The 19,631-nt window shown below is 35.4% G+C and overlaps 1 protein-coding gene across 2 annotated transcripts; it reads left to right on the forward strand.

Moving 5' to 3' along the window:
• The first annotated feature begins 761 nt into the window (after positions 1-761).
• On the forward strand, positions 762-9,848 carry LOC120636459 (ubiquitin carboxyl-terminal hydrolase isozyme L5). Of its 2 annotated transcripts, none has more exons than XM_039907943.1 (7): positions 762-865; positions 1,124-1,232; positions 5,265-5,328; positions 6,282-6,387; positions 7,157-7,384; positions 8,652-8,809; positions 8,954-9,848. In XM_039907943.1, exons 2-7 carry the CDS (start codon positions 1,160-1,162, stop codon positions 9,291-9,293), a joined length of 969 nt encoding a protein of 322 aa, XP_039763877.1. In that variant the 5' UTR covers positions 762-865; positions 1,124-1,159; the 3' UTR covers positions 9,294-9,848. The 2 variants fall into 2 exon arrangements, with proteins under 2 accessions (XP_039763877.1, XP_039763876.1); XM_039907942.1 differs by having other exon boundaries at positions 1,150-1,232.
• Positions 9,849-19,631: the final 9,783 nt, after the last annotated feature.

Here is a 19,631-nt window from a genome sequence, read left to right on the forward strand (position 1 = left end):
AATATAACAATATCGATTATTTTCTGAGAAAAAACGATTTGTAAATAATCGATTTTTTATGTACAACGTCACACCCCTAGTGTGTTCAAGTATGAAGTTGTACGTAAAGAATGGAGGGAGCAGTCTTAACTCTTTGAGTCATGTTGACTTATCGCTATCTCATACACAGTGGACGACCTCTCTTTTAAAACTCGCTTCATTTTTTAATGTACAAATTTATGTGTTCATTCGTTTAATTAATTTAATGTACTTATTCAAAAATGGGTATTGTATAGAATGCTAAAGCTATCTTTTATTAAATAAAAATAGCAACTCATGAAATTTGGGATGCATTAAGGACTAAAATTATTCATGATTATACAAAATATCGATTTCAATATATCGATAATGTGGTAAGAATGCTGGATTTCAGCTTTTGACATGATTTAATGTGTAAATCTCATAGCAGTTTATATCAGCACGGCTAGCATGGGCATTAGACAATTATATCCCCGGGGAAAGGAAGAAAAAATATCTTCTCCCACAGCTTTATCAACTTTTAGAGGATTGGCGCACAAGTGGAATAATATCTGTCAGGGGATATAATTGGGTATATAATTTTTGTCTACTGCCTGTGCTAGCCCTGCTGAGGTGACGATGAAGTTTATTTTCATTTCCATAAATAACTTTTTATAGGTACCGATATTTTCACAAGCCTCCAGTGATTTTTAGTCTGTGTCATACATAATAGCGAAGAGTCTGTGGCAACAACACATTGCAGTTTTGCTAGCAAAACGAAGCGTATGCTTTTCTTCTCGTTTATTTGTTACGGATCTGAAAATCTGAAAGAAATATCTATAATATTTACAAATTTAACATTTTAAAGGTAATTTATTTAATTTAAACTATGGGTTGCCTTACTAATTTATAAAATTATTGAGTTATTTTTTTAATTTTTTGTCGATTGAGGATTATAAAGTTTTGGGGAAGTTCCTAGAAATCATATAAATTTGTCAAAAGTTTACTCTCGTATAAAACCATGCAAGACCAAATTCATGGTTGAATTTCTATGGAACCCTATCAATCTAATCAAAAGCTGCCTTTTATGTTGAACTTTAATATATAATACCATTTGTATTGATAGATACGTTATATGTACCACGTCTTCAGATAATTCAACATGGAACCTGCAGGCAATTGGTGCCTCATTGAAAGTGATCCTGGGGTGTTCACAGAATTAATAAAAAAATTTGGTAAGTGGTACCTTTAGGATTTTGTTTTTCTCAGGCAACCAATATGTCAAGTCGAAATATGCCTTTATAATTTTATTGGTACTATACAAATATATTATATTTTGATATGTGAACAATAAATAAAAACAACTTTTCAGTTTCCAATTACATTTGGGAAACAATAATGATTTATTTTTCTTAATTTGGATTTGGAACTATTGATTTGATTTCTGAGAGATCCGCTCATCAGATCCTTATTTGGTGATACTGGAACCATTATCACTTTCAGACTATAACTGGTCGGTGTACTCTAAAATTCAATGGAAACCCCCTCTTCTTTAGATCCTGACTTGGTGAAAATAGGACCACCTTGAGAGAAAAATCTTTTAAACAATAAAATAATCATCAAAATCAATTCATAATTGGCGGAGTAATTGCTTAAAGTGTAAGCGGTGATTGCCCAGTGGGTAGGACTTCAACTTCACTTTTGGTGGGCAGAGGTTGAATCCCAGCACACACCTTTTCTTTTTCTAAGTGTTAAAATATCACTTGTTTCAATGGTAAAGGAAAGGACCCCTGCATGCCTGGGAGTTCTCCATAATATTCTCAAAGGTGGAGTCAATAAATCGGCACTGGGCCAGCATCCTCCTTTTTTGAAGTTGGTTACAAAGAAAATCATGCTTTTTTGAGAGTTATCAAAATAGCTGGAGGCTGTGGTGAGAGCCCACGTCCGGATGACGTCGTCTTCGACGGCGAAGACGCTGTGCAGAGGTTGATTGTGTGTCCTGATAGGGAGCATCGGTAGCAGTTATCTGATCGTCAGGATCGTTAAGGATATGTTTAGGCCTCCTCTTGTAGAGAGTGGTTAGGTGAGTAGAAAGAATACGCAACTATGAGCGGGTTGTATATGACGGTCGTATATGTCATGCATGATAGGGTAAAAAATCGTTTTGATAAGCTCACAAAAATTAAAACTGAATAAACAGTTTTTTATTAATAGTTTCGTCTAAAAAAAGTTTAAGTCATTTACTTTTTTAAAATTAATAACAATACTATTTACAGACGTACGTCTAAACAACAAAATATAAAGTCAAAGATTTTTTTTAATTTTAAGTTATTTTTGTGTTTTTTGGAAAGTAATTTAAGAAATTGTACATGAGATTGATACATAATTATAGACACGCGGGAGTTCAGCTTTTCGTTTTTGATTAGGTATATGCTCTAACGAAGCAAATAGAAATTAACTGCCCGCTTTTTGGGCAACAAATCACACCAAATTGCAGTCTAGTTCAGGTCCAGAAGAGTTTTTTGTAATCCACTACTTGTTAGCCTTTGACTGCTTCCGATGATACCTCATAAGCCTCTAAGCTCGAGTTATGATAAGTAGTTAAGAAGTTATGAGAGAGAACACGAACATACACAAATACTTACATATTATACTGATCAAACGTATGACCCTCCTTTTTGCTTTGCCATAGTTGGGTAAAAAAGAAACTGTCTGTTTATCAGGGTAGGACATGGGATAATTTTTTTTGAGAGTCAAAGTCAAAGTCAAAGTCAAAAATATCTTTATTCAAGTAGGCCCATGGGTGGCACTTTTGATGCGTACATAAGAATTACACGGTAGTGAGATGATGGCGATTACCACATTCGTAAAATTAAAACTAAAGCTACGAGGGTTCCAAACGCATCCTGGTCTAAGAAGAAGCCCACAACAAACTTAGCCGGGTGTTTTTTTTTTGTTATCACCATCTCACAATGTCATTTTAAATTATTAGAAGAGCAACCTGGTTAGAGCAATAATTTACACCCAAGCTTTTTTATCGATTACGTAGTCCTTTATACTGTAATAATCCTTTATACAAGACTTTTCTATAAGCTTACGTTTAATACAAACTTTGAACTTTATAAGAGACATCTCCAGGATGTCAATTGGTAGTTTATTGTAGAATTGTATGCAATTTCCTTTAAACGAATTATGAATTTTATGCAACCTAGTATATTGCACTGTAAGTTTATTCTTACTTCTAATGTTTAAATTATTGCAGTCACACTATAACTCCATCAACTGTGGACCGATTTTATTGATCCGTTTTGCAATAGAAGGTAGTTATGAGTTTAATTTCGTATAGATTTGGCATTTTGGAGATAGAGGATCAAACTTCGCAGCATACTTAATTAAAAAGTGTTGTCACTTATTATATGAGGGCTTTGATTGAAAATAAAAGTTAGTCTTGGTAAAAGATTTATTATTTGCCCGCACCTTAGTTGTTCGTTGAAAGATGTTAAAAAAAATGCCTCGCTTTATTATCTGTACAGTTCGTTTGTATCTTGTTTGTTTCTGTACGACCGAAAAAATGTGTCAAGTTTCTTATTTATTTTTAAAAACGTAACTTAACTTAGCTTCCTTTACGTTACTTCTGTATTGTGTGTTATTTCACTTTAAAACTCCTTCATAATTGAAAGAGAAGTTTGCTTTTGTTGAAGGGCAATCCGGTCTAAGCTCGTTACGTGCCCTGACACTGAGTATGCCTTTCCACAAAACAAAATTTTATAAACATTAATTTACCTTACAAGCCTTCGAATTGTGGAATGCGCTTCCTATGAACAAACGACAGTCAAAGTCACTGGCGATATTTAAAAAAATAAAAATGTGTGCGTGTACTAGTGTACACACGTAAAAAGTGAAACTTCTTAAAGACCTTATTTTTCGAAAAATGATCTACTGCAACTTTACAGAAACTGGTTAAATAAAGTTAAATTAGATAAAGTTTAACAAAAGGCTTTTGTTATCATGGACATGAATACAAATAAATTATGTCATTTTACTTTATTACTACTAAGATTATTACAGCTTTAATTTAATTGTAATATTATCATTACGGCTTATGGTAACTGAAATATGAAATATAAATATAAATAAATAAATATACTACGACAATACACACATCGCCATGTAGCCCTAAAGTAAGCTTGTGTTATGCGTACTAAGATGACTGAAGAATATTTTTATGTATAGGTAATATAAATAAAATACTTATAATATACATATAAACACCCAGACACTGAAAAACACTTGTTTATCACACAAACATTTTCCCGTTGTGGGAATCGAACCCACGGCCTTGGACTCAGAAAGCAGGGTCGCTGCCCACTGTGCTAGTCGGCCGTCAAATATTGTTTACATTCCATAAAAACTCCAGCAATTTTAGTGCCGGATCTTGTTGTTAATGTTTGAGGACTTTTTTTTAATAATATATAAAATTCAAATAATCTTTCAAAAATTCAACTAGCTTCAAAGATTTTTCTGATGCAGATCGGTTTTTTATCAACCGAGTAAAGAGGCACGAAGCCCTCTTCGGAGGAGGGAGAAAAAAATTAATAATATCGTCCAACTTCTGATTTGGAGATATATAAAGTGCAACAATCAAAATATTCATCCTATTTTCCATTTGGCATTGAGCCATACATAAGTCAGGAGAAAGAACAGAAAAATCTATCGATGAAGTTACAATGTTAACAACATCATCATATATGCTTACGTCTTCAGCCGTTTAAATTTTGCAATGCATTTGAAGTTCGAATTAACTCGAATCAAACGTGGTTGGGACAAGAAAAAGACGGCGCGTAACGAAAAAATGTGACGCGTAACTGAAAAATGTTACACTAAATTTTTTTCCAACCCCGATAAAGAAGTTTCACTTCAAAAACTGTGAAGTATAATATTTGTCCAACTGAAGGCGATGTTTTGTATTTATTTACTCTTATCTAAGTATTTATTATATGGTCAATAATATATTACTTTTTTTTAAAAAATTTATTTTAATATGTTAGATGCATTTGTGTTTATTAGCTTATGTATTTAGTTATTCGTAAGGCTTTATTTTATATTTTGTACCACCTGATATATTCGGGGAATATAATTTTTGTCTCCTGCCTGAAGACAAACTGGTCCCGCGGGATTTGTAAGGAACCGTAATGAACGCGGACAAAGAACGCGGGCATCTTCTAGTATTTTATAAATTCAATATTAATTCAATAATATTATTTTAGGGGTTAAAGGCGTGCAAGTTGAAGAAATGTGGACGATAGATGATGGCATTTTTGATAATTTAAGGTAAGTGGATATTAAATTACCACTACTTTCCATCTAGCTGAAAAAAATGATGCTGATCGGATATAACAAAAAAATATCAAATGTTTGTGATGAAGTTTTGCCTGGAGTATCATTACTGTGGATGTGGTTTCCAAGTTTGTTGGTATGTAAGATAATCATATTACTGGCAAACTACAAGGCACGGGTCACCTCCCACAAGATGGGTTTAGGCCATAGTCCTTAGGCCTTGCTGGCACAGTGCCGATTGGTGGAATTTACACGCCTTTGAGAACATTATGGATAATTCTCAGGCATGCAGATTACCTCACGATGTTTGCCGTCACCGCTAAAGGATATTTCAATAACTTAAAACACACACAACTTAGAAAATTATAGGTGCTTGGATTCGAATTCAGCTCCCTGAGAGTGAAGCCGAAGTCCTAACTATTGGGCTATGACCGCTCAATTCGCAATTTTAATTCCGAAAATTTTCCGAGAATATTTTCCCTATTTAATGCAAATGGACAGTTACTTCAAGTTAAAATTAGTTTTACTATGCTCATTATGCTTTTGACATAACACATATATGTATAGTGCCTACTTAGTGTAACTGCCTTGTCGGTCTAGTGGTCAACATGTTTAACTACAGATCATGACGGTTCGAATCCCGGGTCGGGTCAAAAAATTGTGTAGTATTGTGTAATTTCTGTTAAAGAATTTTCAGTTAGGAAATTGGCGTTGTCAACCCCCCTCGCCCCGGAGAGCATGTCAGCAGCAGTCGGTCCCGGTTATTAAATCTTACTTGTGGTAATAGTCGTTAAAACCTCATGCTATGAAACCTGCTCTGCTGCGAGAGACGAAGTGTGTGTCCAGCAGTGGGCCGTTAATAGCTGCGGATGATGTATACCAGCCGATAGTACCTTCACCTTGGATGCAACATAGACCATTTGTTTGATAATACAAAATAATTTCAGACCAGTCCATGGGCTTATTTTTCTCTTCAAGTATTTGCAGCACGAGGAACCATCCAATGCCATTGTGACAGACAATCGACTTGAGAAAATTTACTTCGCCAAACAGGTAAAGTACACTTAATTTTTTGTTATTGTGTAAAGTCTTTAAATTAAGTACTTTTTAGTGTAAAGATTTTAAAATAATAAAAAATAACGAAAGATTATATATTTTAGCACAGAATTAAGAAAATACAGAAACCGTGTACACGACCTATATTGAAGCATCAAAATCCACTTCACTTTAGTAGTGTTTCTCGAACAGGCGGTTAGTCATTTCATTCCAATCATTCACCTGACTTATTTTACCAAGTGACTAATTATTTTACCTCTCATGTTCTAAACTTTTGCCATCAAATAGGGCAGTGGCGTGCATAGAGGGTATGCATAGGGTATGCAGATTATATAAAATGAAAAAATCTCAAGTGCGAGTTATAAAAAACTTAAGGATAGGCATTGTAAGAGTTATAAAAAACCTACCCTTAAGTTTTTATAAATGGCAGTGGAGGTTTTCTTCATTTTATAACATATGCATACCTTGTGCATACCATTTATGCACGCCACTGAAATAGGGAAAATGGGAGAACGTTTGTGAGCTAGCAACATTCTATAGGGGGTTGAGTGAGACTTGGAGCGCGGGGCGTTGACACAATGCACTACTTGCATTTTTTTTTATTCTTAATTCTGTGAGTATTAGTAAATTTCTTTAGAAAACATACTTTACACTAAATAGTTGTGAAAAGATTGTTTTACATAATGACACAAGTTAGAAAATAAAAACTAAGGTATTAACAGTGACTAAAGTTTTGCAAGATATATAATTTTGTTCCTGTTTGCAGGTTATTAATAATGCGTGTGCAACACAGGCAGTCGTAAGCCTGTTACTGAATTGCAACCACCCAGACGTGTACTTGGGGCCTGAGCTAACGAAATTAAAAGAATTCAGCATGTCATTTAATCCAAAAATGCGTGGCTTAACTCTGAGCAATTCAGACACAATACGAAGTGCCCACAATTCTATGTCGCAACCAACTCTGTTTGAATTTGATCCCAAATTGGTTACTAAGGTATCAGTATGTTTTTTTTACTATTTTGCCTATATGACGTCTGGTTGTGTATTTTTACGGACTTATCCTTAGAATCTTACTCAGAACGAAAAAACCATGGACAATCGTATTCAAAAATGGGGTATGATTATTTGTTTTGATACTTTACTACACAGTTAAGAAGTAATATGTATATAGGCGAAACTTAATGCCTGGAGGCATTTTCTACCGGTCCAAACTTTGGACAACAAAAATATCTATAGCAAACGTAATATTTAACACATACAATAAAACAAATACGAAGTAAAGATTAAATACATAGAACACATAAATAATATAATACATTGACACATATTGTGCATCCCTAACCTACAATAACTATTATGTATATTTCTCGACAAGTCGGCATGGGAATTATAACATATATATAGCCACTAGCTGTTGCCCCCGTTTTTTTACAAATCGCGTCGAGACTGTTTGAAAAATTTGCCTATGTTACTCTGAAGACTTCCTTTCAACCAACTGTATGCCAAAAATCAAGGTAATTGGTCGCGTAGATTGTGAGTTAAACAAGCAAACAATGACCTATATAGGATAATAAAGCACCCAGAACGATATGGTTACAGCCAGTTAAATAATATAATAATCGATAAACGCGTTTAAAGTTTGTTCGTGCTGCACCTCACACCACCACCCATTCCTCCCCTCGCCCCACTGTCGACTCGTGGATTGTAATTAGGTAATGGTTTAAAATGGTATACAACTAAACTTATGATAAATGGTAAACGAAATATTACTTTTGAGAGTGCTCAATTAAATAATAAACTACCCAACAATCTTAAAGAGTGCAAAAGTGTACATACACACTCTTATCATACATCAGTGTGTAGGTACACTTTTGCACTCTAATATGAAAACGGAAAACCGGTATGAATTTCACGCCAGTCTTCATTTGTTCTACTAACAAATTACACGTACAAAATGAATTGCATGGTAAAAACATGCAAAAATTACCTACTCATCTGAACATACTAAAGATGATGGCGTATTTTTTTGCCAGGTTATGACTTAAACACAGTATCACATCTGAAAACTGATTACGAAGCTAATCAAAATAAACAAAAAATAGCATATCTCATCCTTTTCTTACGCGTTGCGCTGCATAGACAAAATGAGACCCAACTATATGTTCACTATATTCTGCTGGATTTTTGAGCGATCGAACTTATAGTAAAGTAGAGTTAAATTATACTTAGTTCATTGGTAATAATAAGTGAAATATTTTTAGGAGGAAGATGCATTTCACTTTATTGGGTATATGCCTATAAATGGTCGATTGTATGAGCTAGATGGCCTGCGCAATGGACCGATAGATCATGGGCCTATCGCAGCCGAGCAAGACTGGCTGGATGTAGTTCGTCCGATCATCTTGAAGCGAATTAAAACGTAAGAAGTTATTTCAATAAATTATATTTTATGTCCACAAGAATCTGTAAGATAATTATGTCAGCAAAAACCTGAGATTTTCCCATTGCATTTCCAGTTTATTTAGATAGATTCAATATGTTTTAATTTATTCAACCTTTACAGATATTTGGACGATGAAATCCATTTCAATTTGATGGCGCTAGTCTCCGACAGAAAAATGGTATACGAGCGACAAATATACGAGCTGACAGACGTTTCGCAGATATGCAGAATGGACACAGAAGACGTTGAAAACGAAATCCGTAGACTGCAGATGTTAATAGAATTCGAGGATACAAAGATGATGAGGTATCAACAGGAGCTTGCGCGAAGGCGGCACAACTACCTACCCTTCATAATAACACTGCTTCAGATACTAGCAGAGGAGAAGAAGCTGTTGCCGCTGTACGAGAAGGCGAAGGAGCGCGCTTTGAAGAAGGAGGCGAAAAAAATAAAAGCATAACAGGAACTTCCGGGGGTGCGCCCCGCGGAACCGCCGCTTCCGCCGCGCACTTCTCGTAAATCCCGAGCCCCGCGCACCCCTCGCCCCCCGCGCACCCCTCGCGTCCCCCGCACCGCCACGCGGACCTCGCGCCGCACGTCTCCCTCCAGCCCCTCGAGCCCCTCCCGCGTGCTGCCGGCCGCCGATCAGATGCAGTACTCCCTCACCGACTTGGACACGATATTCACGGACTCGCAGGAGGCGTTCATCCAAAGCGCCGAGCAGCCACAACCGCTGCAGCCGAGCCCGACGGAGATGCTGCCGGAACCGTCCGCGATCACCGCCGAGGACTTCTGGAAGGACGTCGCCATGGAGACAGGCTTGGATGGCGATCTCGACCTCCGCGACATATTCGACGAGGAGATGGCGGCATCGGCCGTAACGTTCGAGTCAAATGACTTTTTCGCTGACACTCTAGGATTTGGCGATCCACAGCCCGAGGCGGAACGTGAAGCCGAGTAATGCTTTAAATGTTATTCTACGTTAATGCCTTTGGAGCAGCAAATAGATACTTTTCCAACAACACGGCAACAAACAGTGAATTAATATAAAATTGAACGTTTCATAATTACGCATACGCATGCACGGTTGCTTCTAAGTCGTTACACACGGTTGCAAGGTGTTCGGTTTAAAGAGACAAAAAACTTTTCAGTGGAATACGCAAAAAAAAACCTTTTTACCTGTACGTAAAAAAAACAAGTAAAAAAGGAAGTTGCCACAGAAAAGCCTCTACTATTATGATGTAGAGGTTTGTCTGTGACAACTCTTCACTTGTGTTCAGGTACCGATTGGTAGCGAATCGATTGGTTCCAGCTAAGCGCCTTAACTAGTTAAATATAATAGAATAGAGCAACTAGGTACCTTAAAGTCAAAACTTCAAGCAATAAGCATTGTTATTAGACCAAAGTAGGTGTAGCATGAAAGCATAGTTTATTTCAGCTTTTTTTTTGAAAATTAATGTACATAAATTCTTTTCTCTCCTATTTCATACTACACACATGAACTGTCACTCCCATGCTTTCATCCACTAGAGTGCGGTAAAAATATTATAAATTTATTGTAAAATTTGCAGTAGTCATAATGTTTGAAGAAATATTTTTATAATATTATCATATTATCGAAATAAATATTTTACATGTTGGTATTAGTATAAATTACAATTATAATATGAAACAATTCATCGAATAATTATAAAATAGCATAGAAATTTGAATCTTATACCTAAACTTACATTAATGTTACAATCAGTAGTGTAAACATATTACTATTAAAATATATATGTTTGTCAGTAGAAGAGATAAATAGAATAAGTTGCTAGATAGAGATTAACACAACCAATGGACAGCAAGTTGGACTCCCATACTGAGAGTTCTGTTTCTTTATCTAGAATTTGTTGTTTTAAAACATAATTTACACATATACCAAATTAGTACATGCTATTGCATTGAAACTTTGTTTCTGTCGTTCATCAGTGGCCCAGTTAATCTATCCAATGTCTAGTATTCATTGGTAAAAAAAAGCTTATTTAATTAATAAGAAACACCCTGAGTCGAGTGTCAGAGGCGGGGTGCGGCGACGGTATAAATTCAATCACTTGCGGTAGTTTCATGCAACAGAACAAAATATTCTCATAGGTACTCAATTTTATTAGCTGCTTTTAAATGCAGATATTCATTTTTTAATATTTCATCACACGTGTAGTAAACTCCAATTATGAGGAATATTTCTTACATTTACCGTAATCGATGTTAAAATATCAAAGTTAAAATGATAAGGGATATGTAAAAAGTCAAGGGAATGCTTTACTGAGATGGTGGAATAAAACTCCCTAAGCTATTTAAATTCCATATTCGGTTTAAACTAACATATCTCAAAAATGAAAATCAAGGACAGACGGAAAGCTGAATGTTATTATTAGGTTCGGGTTCTCTATTTAAAACCCGAAACCCTCAAGAGTAGAACTTTGTAAATATAGCAATATAGTTTATTATATATTATGAAATGTAAAATTCTGTTGTATGTTGTAATGATTCTGAGGTAGCATTAACTGAGATTTTTAAATTCTTGATTAAGCTTAGAAATTGTTAGGGTAGATTCAAATATAAATTAACCATAGAGCAAATGTATAACGTATAAAGGGGATTGAACCTATCTGGCATAGCGAACCGCCGCCATTTTGTATTTTTTTTCGAAATCGCGGCACACGATGTATTTGCTATTTAGGGGAACAGGGCGCACATAGATGAACAAAAAACGTCATGTAACATACTACCCCAAAGTGTCAAGTTACAAAGATATTTAGAGGTAAAGATATTGTACGGCTCTCATTAAAAATAGACTTACGTCAGATTGTATCCAAGTAATCGTTCCCAGGTTTAATCCTGCGCCGATGTCATCACAATCTTGGCGCTGGCGGGTCGTTATGCCCGTTGTCATTCAATATGGTTCGGACCCCTTTAATTACTAACGTCGTGTAGTCACTAGTCGAAAGTTAAAATATTTCCTTGAACTTTAGCCTGAATGTCTATTTAGCTAATTGTAGTAAAATATTATGTAAAATGTACACGTGCGATGTAAACATTTTCTGTAAAATGACATTCATTATGTCTACAAGTGTGGACGTAGGTTAAGGCACCGTATACGATACTCCGACGTAGGGTTTAGAAGGAGGCGTCGCGTAAGCCCAAGGTTGGACTCAGTGGCGTGCAAATAGGGTATACTCTAAAAACTTAAGGGTAGGCATTTTACGAGTTTTACATACTACTAGCCTAGTCTTAGGTTTTTATAACTTGTACTGGAGATTTTCTCCATGTTTATATCATCTGCCCACTTAGTGCATACACCCTTGCATTTTACGAGTTATAAAAAGGCTACCCTTAAGTTTTTATAACTCAAACTGGAGATTTTCTCCACTCCCATCCGTCGGAGTCAGTCTAATATGTTACAGAATATCACAAAGTTATCTATTAGAAGTCTTTAAGAATGTCAGCGCGGGGCTCGTAGCGAATATTAAGAAAATACCCTTGATGTGTAATATTTTGGAATATATATTAAAATGGTATATTTACTAAAGATTTCGTAAGTTAATGTTGGCAAGTTTTGAGAATTACGTTGAATGAATAGAGAACTATTTTAAATAGAAGAGTTATTAGAAATGCTAGTAAGTAATATATTAGGCCTTCCCCAAATAGACCGCGTAGGGCCTTAAAGCCTATAGGTATATGCTCTGTAAGTATTTCGGTGTTGTTAACTTTCAACATTATAATGCGATTTAGCAAAAGCTATATTATGTAGAGTAAGTATCTGTTTTAAAATAACTACTACGTATTTTAATATTGTGTTAGGCTGGCCTCACACAGCCGGAATGTCTTTCTGAATTCATAATCCGAATTTACAAAATCAGATTATGTATTCTGAGAGAGCCCAGAAATGCATAATGTCGGATAGAAGCACGCGTTACATTGCGGAAATCCATGATATATTGTGAAATTATGCTTAATTTGCTGTACTCCGCGAAAAGTAGAATCTGTATGGTATGGTGTAAATTTATAATTTCTTCAGTCCTTATACTCCACACCAAACAGATTTGCGGCAATGTACCCTCTACGCACGTTTCGCTCCGAAACTGGAGCATCCTCAGGAGTTGTTGACTATCAAGAATAATTGTTAAGTGAAAAATTCGCCTAATGTGTCGCCTTTTATACCTTTCTTACCCCCAAAGGTCAAAAAAGGTAAAAGTAAGAAAAAAGAAATTATAAATTACACCATAAAAATTTTCCTGCTTTACGCGGAGTATAGCAAATTAAGCTTAATTTCATAATTTAGTCAGTATGTTCCATACAATGCTGACTTTTTCGTATTATGAATTTCCTAGATCAATCTGTAAGAATGATACTGACGAGCTTTCTGCATTCCGGTTACAAATATTTTACAGATTTAAGAATTTGTAACGAATGTATTTTTATGTTTTCTGTGTCCTTTTTGTGCATGCGTGTAATCACAAGACTACTGATCAATTTGGATATTTGATTTATGTGTGAGGCAAGTTGCCGAAAATTGAGATTATGATTTCAGACATCCATTCCGGACGTGTGCGGCCAGCCTTAGTTGCGAAAACCTATCTACTTAAAATATATTTCTGTTGTATCCTCAACAAGGTACGAATCCATCATAGCATGTGCGGGGCTCGTGGAATTAGTTAAATCTTGCTCATTATGGCTGTAAAGATTCGACGTAGGCTGCGACGCTGTCTAAAAGTCAACATCGAGCTGCAAAGCAGGACATTTAATAATATAATCAAGTGTAAATTTTCCAGACATGTTTAAAGTCCTAAAAAATCAGAAAGTACTTAATAACTTTAAAAAAACATCTTATCCTTCTATCTATACCTACTTAAAGGCACGCGAGCGGCTATGTCCTGCATAATTTGTTTGAAGTTTAACCGGCATTGAAAATAGATCTTCTTAATTAGTAGTATATTTTAGTCACGATTTCAATCTTACTTATTTGATACGAACTTATTTGATATATTCATAGCATGATATCGTTAAATATTAATTCACTGAATGCGAACTTTCAATGAAATATCGATGTGAAATACTCTGGTAGGTACTAAACTTCAATTATTTATTATTAAATTTCGTTTTGAATACATATGGAACGGGTAGGGCTCGCAGTTTTTGCTAGCAGTGTGTGCTTCGAACGAGGCTCAGAATTAAGAATATACAGAACCCTCATTCAGCCATCATTGCATGCAGTGCATTGTGTCCGAAAATACGGTACACAACGCGGAATGTTGCTAGCTGGCAAACTTTTCCCATTTTCCCCATTTTATATGGTAAACGTTTAAAACATTTGAGGTAAAATAATTACTGTCAACTGCTAAATGAAATGAAGCGAGTAACCGCCTGACCTACTATAGTGGAGTGGTTTTTGATGCTTCAATATTAGTCGTGTGCACGGTTTCTGTATGTTCTTAATTCTGTGCCTAGTGCCTACAGTTAAAATTTGCGCTTGTACAGAATGTTCGTGAGGTTTAAAATCCTTGTCTTCTCCGTATCTCGCATGGGGCAAGGCTCGTTTCCGCCACGGTATCGCATAAATTATCATTTATCCGATTCAGAAATCTTAACTTATAAGTACTTAAGTACATACGTACTTTAGTACGAACGTAAGTACGTACGTACGTAGTTACTAAGTACGTAAGTTTTTAAGTTAACAAACGCACCCACGTGTGTTCGTCACCCACAATTTTCAGTCTGTAACCCGCCGGACATTACCAGATGAAATTCGTTTGACAAATGTACTATCTAAAGACTTCCTTCTGTATGATGAAATTGTTTACAAAAATCTACTCTAAGCAAGTGTTCAAAAATAATGTCGCTTGTAGCGACAGCGTGTGCGCGTAGCCGACTTTTATATGCCGTAGAAACGCCGAGCACAAAATAACGTCTGTTTACTTGAAAACTAATTAAGGCTGATATGTCCATGCTACTGACATGAGATCTAGTAACTACTAGCTACTAGCTGTATCTAGTAGACAGTAATAATTAGTTTCCAAGACTTATATTTGGACTACCTGAAATTTACCTTCTGTGAAGAACTATTATAACAATCACCTAAATATATTGATTTAAAACATTTATGTGATTTAAAACAAATATCAAAATTCAAAAAGCCTAGGTACCTACCTATTTCATTAATATCTGATCTGCGTTTTTCTAACTAACAAGTATTAATTAAAGAAAATCGTAGATGAAAAATAATGTCTTTTATTACATAACGGAAAAATCATAACCTTTCTTAGCAATATTTATTTCCTAGGGAATTTCCTTATTTGTCCTTGAGTCCCTATAGTCCCTTAATGTTTTACCGTGATGTGACATGTTGCATATATAACAAATGGGAACTACTCTAATATTATCCTTAATATTACTTAGCAGATGAATATATATATATATATATATATATATATAAATATACATATGTATATATATACTAGCGGACCTCAGCGCCAAAAAAATCATTCAAATCGGGCCAGTCGTTTAGGAGGAGTTTAGTGACACACACAGGCACACAAGAAATATATATTTAAAGATAATTTATAAGTAGGACTCGAGCGTCACTCAGCGGGCGATAGAGATTGCTATGCTACTAGTATCTCTAAGTGATCCAATCAGAAGAAATGATGAGATCCTTAAAAGAACTAGAGTTACCGATATAGCTAAGCGAGTCGCGAAGCTGAAGCGGCAATGAGCGGGGTAGCTTCTGAAGTTCTGAGCTAACTGAACCAATGGACGATGGGGTTCTAATGTACGGGAATGGCTTCCTCGGTCGGTGCCCAACGAGCTGGACAGTCTACTTCAAACAGGTCGCTAGGAGCCGCTGGAAACCAGCGGCCCAGAACCGTGGATTGTGAGACTCCCTACCTACGAGTATGTCCAGCGGTGGATGTCGATCGGTTAAATTGATGATGATGATTGAATTAGGTAGTGCGAATAATTTTCCTCGGAATTATTAACAGAGTTCACCGCCTCTTTAAAATATTCGAGCAAATGAAATCTGCACAACACGTAACGCCAAAATTTTCCAAACCAAAGACTTTTATGCCGCACTAATTATAAATTGCAAGTGCGGATAAGTCTTTATGATTGCAAGCGCTTATGCCGCCAAGAAGCACTGCTGTTCCGGTCTGATTTGTTACAGGCACATCACCAAATGAGGCTTTACTACGTCTCGGGTTCATGGAAATTTAGCGGCACTGTGTAGGACCACTGTAGCAAGTATTTGTTGCATGCCCTTCGAAGTGTTTACATCTAGTACACACTGTACATCTGCTTGTTCCGTCATGTATTCCTAGAAAAAATAATAGTAAATAAATAAATATACTACGGCAATACACACATTGCCAACTACTCCAAAAGTAAGCGTAGCTTGTGTTGTGGGTATTGGGTACTAAGATTCCTGATGAATATTTTTATGAATAATATACATGAATACTTATAGTATACATATAAATACCCAGACACAGAAAAACATTCATTATCATCACAGAAACATTTTCCAGTGGTGAGTAACGAACCCACAGCCCTGGACTCAGAAAGCAGCTTTGTTGACCGCTGCGCCAATCGGCCGTCAAGAACTAAAATTACCACGGACTTCATTTCGAACTTTACGCCATATTAAGCCTTTTGAGCCTTAATATGGCGTAACGTTCGAATAATAACGCATTGTTATTTTATCCTCCGTCATTTGAAAGGTGCTGTCAGTTTAAGCTTACCTTTCACGCTGGGCACTTTACAAAGTGGCAGTATGTTGTATGTATGCTATAGATTTGAACACTAATCAGAGCTATTGACTAAGAAACAGGGATAAGTATTAAAACAACTTGTATAATAATATGCAGATAGGTATATTGTTTTAATCAAGATAAGGTACATGCGCACAGTTATCTGTTGAAAATGTCAAGCCATCAAACATATTATAATATTTTTTCTTTCTAGAAATACATAGATTAAATCAGTTTGCATGGTTTGATGGTTGCCTACGAGTACCTACTTAAGTACTTTTAAAGAATGATAGTTACCCAGCAGAAATAAAAAAACAACTGAATTAATACATAGTAGTTACTTTTACGATTTCGAGTGTGCTTTACTCACTTATCTAATGATAAACTTTAGTTTTAGTTTAATCCGATTAAAAAATTAGCTCTGGAAAAGTAAGTATAAAAACTGGGCGAGAGGGCAAAGAGTTGATATTACTTAACTTATTTTTGTTTAATGTTACGTGACCTAAATTTATTACAAGGTTAAGACATATTGGGGTTTCATTCAACTCGCTTTTTTTTAATTTTCTGCCAGGTATTTATCTAGTCAAATCATTAATATATATAGCTATACCTACCTACATTCCTAAAAAAGAGACAGGTAACTAGGTATTTAAGAGTGGGATACGATATAGCAAGCATACAGTATATTTGAGACAAAATGTATGACACTATCCGTTTTCCCCTAGCTCAATAAACAGTAAACCGACGACAAACGTAACTGAAGGAGTGAATAAGGAAGATATTATTTTTAAATAGGTATCACTACAAGTTGGCTCTTGACTTTAATCTCACCTCATACGTAGTATACATAGTCATATATATACTAATCGGTTCCTACGCGACATCGCACCGAAACGCTAAATCGCTTTGCGGCACCTCTTTGTCGGTAGTGTGGTAACTAGCTACGGCCAATGCCTGCCACCAGACCACAGAAATAATGTTGGTATGCGCTAAGACCAAGTAAGGAGTATAATGAGTGTCATACATTTTGTCATTCACTCGATATATCTTGTCCCATTTAGCGACCACTTTCGTTTAACATGTTGTGATGGCGAAAATCAATTTTTATTGTAAATTATTGAATAATACAGCCTCCGTCTGATTGGACGAGAGTATGATATACATATATGGCCGTTTTGACCGTCGTTCAGTTTATATCTTATCAAATCATATATTTACAACTTAATTTAACCCTACAAACTATTATTATAAAGCTAATTAACGAAAATTTAATGTACCTCTATAGTTATGAATAATAAATTAATGAATTTGGGTCGTGGCACGTCGAGACTCAAGAGCAAAGTGAATGGATATTATCAGAGTGTTATATACAATACCTAAGAGACTGAAGGAAAGATTTCATATAAATTAAGTTTATAATTACAATATTATTAGGTGTCTAATGTATCCATTTTATTTAATCGATATATTACTATTGTTATTTTATTGTAATACACTCGAATAATTTTGAGCTTCCGTAAGTAGGCTAGTGTGGCTACAATAATTACTGGCTACAATCGATATCACATTAAGTATCGATTTATTGATCAAATAATAACGCGATTTTGTAAACACACTGCAGGTTGCAGCGAATATCTAAGGCGATATTAAATAATTCATTAAGATTTCCGTTTATCGGTGTAGCCATTGAACTAAGAACGTACAGAATCCTCATTAAGCCATTATTGTATGCACGGCATTGTGTCATAAAACAGTAAAAACGTCCATGCACGTGTCACTTTACACCCGCGGAATGTCGCTAGCTAATACACCTTTTCCCATTTTTATATTTTATTGTGAACGCTTAGAACATGGAGGTAAAATAATTACTGCCTGCTAAATTGTATGAAGTGAGTAACCGTTTGTTCGAGAAACCATTCCTAATTGGAATGGTTTTTGATGGTTCTATATCAGTCGTATACACGGGTTCTGTACGTTCTTAATTCTGTGTGTGTAGCCATAGTATTTTTTGTTACCTATACCTGTTCAAATCGCGTCGTAATGTAAACTACAGCTTAATAAGTGGGAATAGGTAAGCGATATTGTACTCATTGTAGGTTGCATATTAAAAACTAGAAAAGTCGATGCCAGTCCTACTTTTCAAAAATGTTATTCAAAATTTATATATTTTTAATTACTACCAAGTGAAAGTCAAGGTACAGGTACAGTAAAATATATGAAATCTACCCAACTGACTCTACGGCCAGAGGAAAAAAATATCGACGAAGACGATGCAGTGAATTTGTGGCGTGAATGAATTTTAAGGGAATTATTTACAAAGACAAGTAACTTGGTACAGTTTTGTATACCGATTTGAGCGATAAGCTGCTTGCTATGTTCTAGGTCATTACGTGGATTCAATTTATTTGATGTTAGGGTTTAATATAGCTTTAAATTAAAACCGTTTAATAATGTGTAAGGACTATACTGTACATATTTAGTTGTACACAAATCTTAACTTAATTGATTAGTTAATAAATAACGATATCCTTTTCCGCAAACAACGCAATGAAAGGTGTACCACCACTTAGAAACTTGCCAATTTAGCAGTGTGTATAGATTTATGTCCAATTGAATTGGCACCAATATGCACCAACGATATGCTCTATTACAGCTGTATAGTAGCTACAACTGGTGCTAATGACAGCTTCGTGATTCACGAACAAGGCGAGTCTCTTGCGGTAGGTAATCGATTTCTTCCCACCGAGTTCTATTTATTGCTACTATACAGGTTTAATAGTGTTTATACTCTTATTTAACACTTAGTGCACTAATACTATTAAGGTTCAGTGCCAGTTATATAAATAGTCACTCTAGGAAGTTTAACAAATTTTAAAGAATTACAAAATGTTTGTATCTGTCAGAAGTATCTAATCGCCATCCCTATTGTACTAACGGATGGCAGAAAAAGTGTAGAATCCACGTAATAATTGAACAAAAGCTGAATAAAACTATATAAATGTAAAGATGTG

The sequence above is a fragment of the Pararge aegeria genome, chromosome Z, assembly GCF_905163445.1.
Source record: "Pararge aegeria chromosome Z, ilParAegt1.1, whole genome shotgun sequence".
Classification (NCBI taxonomy): Eukaryota; Metazoa; Arthropoda; class Insecta; order Lepidoptera; family Nymphalidae; genus Pararge; species Pararge aegeria.